This window comes from Phyllobates terribilis, unplaced genomic scaffold, assembly GCF_046119375.1.
Source record: "Phyllobates terribilis strain yellow unplaced genomic scaffold, ASM4611937v1 Scaffold_5__5_contigs__length_657084704, whole genome shotgun sequence".
NCBI lineage: Eukaryota > Metazoa > Chordata > Amphibia > Anura > Dendrobatidae > Phyllobates > Phyllobates terribilis.
In genome coordinates this window covers 166,788,280-166,794,644 of record NW_027362765.1, presented here as the reverse complement: position 1 = coordinate 166,794,644, position 6,365 = coordinate 166,788,280, and the positions used below count along the sequence as shown (strand labels likewise).

Genomic DNA, 6,365 nt, shown 5'->3' with positions numbered 1-6,365 from the left:
ACCAGGCCTTGCGACCAGGCTTGGGGCACGCTAAAGGAAAAGGGCACCGTAAGAACGGCGGCGCCCGTGGTTACTCGGCCCTGCGACCAGGCCGGTGGCTCCGCGGAGGTAGGGGGCGCTGTTGGAATTGCGGCGCCCGGGGGTACTAGACCTTGCGACCAGGCCGATGGTATTTCCTGCTTTGCCGCGCTCAGGGTCGAAGCGCGTGACGTCACAGGGGTCGCGGCCGCGGGTTCCGGTTGAGGCCTAGTCGGCGGCGGTGACGATGCAGCGACGGGCACGGCAGGGGGAACTTCGGGCTCTGCGACGGGGAGCTGGGGCAGGCACGCGGTTTCCCGGCTCGGGGTAGAGACGTCCCCTTTACCTGCCTCCGTCCGTTCAGCTCCCTTCTCGGCGCCGTCTCCGGCCTTCAGTCCTCCTGCACCATCCTCAGAGGCGGTCTGTCTCCTCGTCTCGGGTGGCGTGCTCCGCTGACGGGTTTCGGTCTGCTGGGCCATCTCTCGGCTCCACTCCGCCAACGTCTCTCGCTGCACCCGGGCCATCCTCCGTGCGAGGCTCTCCAGCGCAGTCTGCGCACACTCCCGGTCTCGGGGGAGCTGTGCCAGGATCTCCACTAAGCCTAGTGGGGTTGTCGCTTGCAACAGGCTCCTGACCACTGGGTCGGTGCTGCCTGCCTCTCCTTCCATCTCCGGGTGCGACTTCTCCGGAGTCCTCTCCAGACTTCTTGTCTCCGGGTGCGCTCTCTCCAGACCGCTCCAGGCGACACCCATCTTTGCTCTCTTGTTCTGTCTCCGCCCACATTGAGGGTGGTCCCGGGGCAACTTAGTGATTGTCAGTTCCAGGGGCAGTTCTCTCACGCTGATGGACACTTCCAGCATCACAGTCTCTGTTGGTGGGCGCGGTTTCCGCTTTTGGCGCCATTCTTCGACCTGGCCCACGATGGGAGGTGGCCTCTTGCCACCCTCTGGCACGCCCATAATGGCGTCCGCTCTTCCAAGGCGGGAAATCTTTGGAAATGGCGGGAATCGTCTCCCAGTGGCGGGAAACTCCATGGATGGCGGGAAAAAGCTGCAAATGGCGGACAACCGGCGGGAAACGACCTGTGATGGGGCCCGATGGCGGGGACCCTCCGGAACCGGCGGGAGACTTCTTTTTAAGGTAACGGTGAACTTTTCTTCAGGCACGCAGTACCCGGTTGTTGCGGGCACGTTATCCTGCCGACTACGCCAAAGTTGACGCACCCCCTGGGCCAGTGTTGTTTGGGGGATACCCGGAGCCGGATCAGATGGAGGTTGTAGTCTCCGAGTGGCGGTGACCCGGTCCGTGCCCAGGGTGTCAAGCTCAGTGTGTGGCAGTCCTTATAGATGTTACTAGATGTTCTTTTATGTCGACTACGCCACCCGTTGAATTGCGGTCAATACGGCCGCCGCTGCAGCAGGGTCCGCTGAGGCTGGTGATGTGTGTGCAGCTCAGGTAGTATAACCCCCAACGGGAGGGGTATAGCCTCAGGGGGTCAGGTGTAGAGGATGGTGGTTGTGGAGGTGCAGTGAGGATGGTAATGAGACTCAGAGTCGGGCTGTGCAGTTCAGGGTCTTTACTTACTGCTGTTGTTCTGGTCACTCCGGCCTTGAGTGACCACCCGAGCCGTGCTGCGTCCACCAGGTCCTGGACTCGGCCAACCCCCAGGTGATTCTGGAGCGTGGTCCTGAGCTCCCTTTCTGACTTGTCCTTCTCTCTGGCCTTCCCCACCAGGGATCCACCTAAGTCCGGCTTCCTCGGGCCTCTTGTTGGTAAACCCTTGTCTCTGGGTTCCCTGACCCTATTCTTGGTTTGCCTTCCGGGTGGATTTAGTGGGTGGTCGTGGCAGATCCTGCCCACGACCTCCGGTCTCTGGCTAAGGATTAGGGCCCTCCACCAGCTTGGGATCCGGTACCCTTGTGCCAACTCTTCACCCTCTGATCTAATCTTGGGTTCTTGGAGTTCTCTCTTCTCCCCCTCTGGGTCCTTCTTTCTCCTCTCTCTCTCTCTTGGCCTTGGAGCTGGCTGAGCTGCTCTGCTTGTCTGCCCAAACCTCTACAAAAGACCCTGTTCTAAGATGGTTCCCACCTTATATACTCCCTCTATGTGTGAGCTCAGGTGACCAGCACCCAATGAGCTCCTAGCATTACCCAGACTGCTCCCCCTATCTGCCCCTACACTACTGGGATGTTCCACCCCCCTCCCACTCCAGCCAGGGACAGACACTGTCGTACCTGCACATTTCTCTAGTGGGAGTACCATTGATCTGTCCCCCGGAAATGGGATGTATGTAGTGCATGCAGCCTACTGAGCTCAGTTCCACACTCCATCCTTACCCGGGAGTGGAATACCACACCTCTGGCTTGAGGTGCAATACCCCTGTAGCAGCTGAATCCTCAGGGTGCTACACACTCTCCACAAGGAGAAACCTTACTCCATAGATACTATTCTGAAAATTATTTTATCATAGTGCTTCCCTGCAACCACCACTAGGGGGACCTCATTGTATAGAGTTTTCAACAGTTCACATTGAGCTTACTAGTAGCTATAAAAATCCATAGCAGTGAGCTCCACTAGTGGTGGCTACAAGTAGCGAGGATTGTATCATTAATTGTGTGAAGGAAAGACAAAATATTGAACATGCAAAAGGGAAGATGTTACTTATTTGCAAGGACATTATCTACATGTTGAAATATTGATCTCTCATGATCATCTGAATCCCTTCACATACCAGACGCAATCATCACATTGAGCCAAATGATCCCACTATACGTGCATACGATAAGAATTAAATCTTAATGCAGCATCAACTGATTTATTCATCTCAGAATTAACATTTATTAACAAAAATAAATTTCAAGCATCATAAATGCACAATGTCCAAAACATAAATGTGTACAATAAAATGACATTCTTATACTTAGTTTGAACAATATATAGCACTCAATAAGACTTTCTGATAAGAGTGAGTTCATGCAATTAGAAAATTATTATCTGGAAATATAAGGATCTAGGAAACCTTCCCATATTCAGTTCTTAATGTCCACTGGAGCTTGCAAATCCAGCTTTGTTATGGGGGACACCCCGAGCTAGGGGCCAGACAGCAGCATGCTTTCATCATGATTTAGTAGAGAAATATGAACCGTTCTTGATACTGGCTTTAAAGTAAATTAAGGAACTAGTCATTCTTAATATGTGACTTAAAAATGGGCAAAGGAGCCAGTGATACCCACAGGACATTTGGCCAAATACACGTGGTGCCAGTTCTTGTCAGAGAGAGTTTCTCAATCAGAACTGTTTGTTCTTTTGAAACTGTTTTACCAAATTGGTGAGGACCTCCAGCCCCTCCACAAGTCCATCTCCATTGGCAGCACAACAGCCTTGAACGTGCCACTGATGTCCTTTTATCTTCATCAGTCCCAATTTCTCTGCTAGCTCCATGGGCTTCTGGGCACCAGGGAGATCTTGCTTATTGGCCATCACCATGAAGGGGACACCTCTCATGTCCTCACTTTCCAGGATGGCGATGAGCTCTGCCTTGGCCTCCTCAAATCTCTCGAGATCGGCACTGTCCACCACAAAAACCAGACCGTCTGTGTTCTTAAAGTAGTGTTTCCACAGGGCTCTGATTCTGTCCTGACTTCCCACGTCCCACACAGTGAAGGTGACGTTACGGGTGGGTTCCACAGTTTCGACATTGAATCCGATGGTAGGAATTGTACAGACCATCTCATTCAGCTTCAGTCTGTATAGTAGAGTTGTCTTTCCAGCAGCATCAAGACCCAGTAGCAGGATCCGGGCTTTGGTTCCAGAGAAGTTCAGAAGAGTTTGGTAGAGGCTGCTCAGGAGACCACCCATATCTGCTGCAAATGTTCCACTCTGTAAGGATCTCCTGGGTCTTGAGTAGGTAGCTGTGCATGCTTTCAGAAAGCTCTCCTGCTATATATACACTGCTGGCCAAAGCCATATTACCTAGCAAGTATGAATGCTCATGAGTCATGAGGAATTTCCTGCTTGTTCTGTCACTCTGTGCCATGTTGGAGCTTTTCACTACAACCACTAGTTACACTGTCAGCAGTGAGAGAAGTCCCGGAAGTGACATCACTGACCAGCTTGTAAGGTCCCAGCACATAATAATACTGCACTAATCCAATACTAATATGGCTGCACCTCATTTATTACATAACCTAGTGTTCTAATGGAAGTAAAAATCCCACTCTATAAATTTTTAAAATATAAATATCTTAACCCCCTGAGGGAATGCGCACAAAGAAAATCTGCAGCAAATTACTGATGCAGTGTTGTGACATGAAAAAGATTATTAGAGGTTTAACCCATTAAAGGGAATCTGTCACCCCCTGGGAGTTATCAGACCTCTACTATGGCATACAGGTTATAGAAAAGTAAATCTACACTTACCTGTATGGCCCATAGTGGAGGTTTGATTGCAGAGAAAAGTGTTTAGATAAACTCCGCTTTGCACAGGCTTGGCGTCCCCCGGACGTCAAGAAATCCCCGCCTAACTGTTTATTATTCCCCAAAATCCCCGCCTATGTGCTTAGTTACCATATTCCCCTCCTCCCCACCCTGTGACATGCACTGTTCTCCCTGACTTCCCGGGCATGCGCAAAGGGCCGTGGAGCGCGCTTTGCTTCATCAAAAACCAAGAGCAGCCACTGAAGGAATGAATGAATCAGTGGTCAAGTCGCACATGAGCTCCAGTCTAATGGGGATAAAAGCTCCACATTCTACCAATCGGTGCAGGTCCCAGCAGTCAGATCCCCACTAATCAATAATTTATCACTTATCCTGTGGAGAGGTGATTACTTGTTTTCCCCAGAGAACCCCTGTAAGTGCATCTTGCCCAAGTATTTAATCACTAAAGGAAATAAAAAATCTTCTCCTAATTAATATCCGAGAGAACAAATGACCGTCATACACAACACAATCCACTATACCAACACCAATAGTACCACATACAAGAGAGAAATACTGCCACACCATGACGAGACCACATATTACCACCACATAGTGACCGAATAATACTACATACAAGGGAGAAATACCACCACACTATGACCAGACCACATATTACCACCACATAATGACCAAATAATACTACATCGAAGGGAGAAATACCACCACACCATGACCAGACCACATATTAACAGCATATAGCATTCAAATAATTCCCCATAATTTCTCTCCCCCACCTCCATCATTGCTTTCTCCCATCCCCATCATTGCTCACTCCCATCCCCATCATTGCTCTCCCCCACCTTCTCCATCATTGCTCTCCCCCACCTTCTCCATCATTGTCATATCTCCCCCACCTCCTCCATCATTGTCATATCTCCTCCCACCACCTCCTCCATCATCATTGCCATATCTCCCCCCGCCACCTCTTCCGTCATCATTGCCATATCTCCCCCTACCTCCTCCGTCATCATTGCCATATCTCCCCCCACCTGCTCCATCTTCATTGCCATATCTCCCCCACCTGCTCCATCATCATTGCCACATCTCTCCCACCTGCTCCATCATCATTGCCACATCTCTCCCACCTGCTCCATCATCATTTCCATATCTCCCCAACCTCCTCATCACCAGTGCCATGTCATATCTCCCCCCACCTCCTCTATTACCATGCCATGCATATCTCCCCCTATCTCCTCCTACAGCATGCCATGTATATCTCCCCCCACCTCCTCCATCACCATGCCATATCTCCCCCCACCTCCTCCATCACCATGCCATATCTCCCCCCACCTCCTCATCACCATTGCTTTCCCTCATCTCCCCCCACCACCTCCTCCATCACCATTGCTCTCCCTCATCTACCCCACCTCCTCCATCACCATTGCTCTCCCTCACCCCCCACCTCCTCCATCACCATTGCTCTCCCTCATCTCCCTCCATCACCATCGCTCTCCCTCTTCTCCCCCCACCTCCTCCATCACCATTGCTCTCCCTCTTCTCCCCCACCTCCTCCATCACCATTGCTCTCTCTCTTCTCCCCCCACCTCCTCCAGCACCATTGCTCTCCCTCATTTCCTCCATCACCATTGCTCTCTCTCTTCTCCCCCACCTCCTCCATCACCATTGCTCTCCCTCATCTACCCCCAACTCCTCCATCACCATTGCTGTCCCTCATCTCCCCCCACCTCCTCCATCACTATTGCTCTCCCTCATCTCCCCCCACTTCCTCCATCTCCATTGTTCTCCCTCATCTCCCCCCACCTCCTCTATCACCATTGCTCTCCCTCTTCCCCCTGCCTCCTCCATCACCATTGCTTTCCCTCATCTGCCCCCACCATCATCATTGCTCTCCCTCATTTTCCCCCACC

General features: G+C 51.5%; 1 protein-coding gene across 1 annotated transcript; it reads right to left on the bottom strand.

Moving 5' to 3' along the window:
- Window positions 1-2,935: 2,935 nt before the first annotated feature.
- On the bottom strand, window positions 2,936-4,096 carry LOC141270999 (uncharacterized). The gene has a single exon (XM_073681099.1). The coding sequence runs from the start codon at window positions 3,874-3,876 to the stop codon at window positions 3,307-3,309; it is 570 nt and encodes a 189-aa protein (XP_073537200.1). The 5' UTR covers window positions 3,877-4,096; the 3' UTR covers window positions 2,936-3,306.
- Window positions 4,097-6,365: the final 2,269 nt, after the last annotated feature.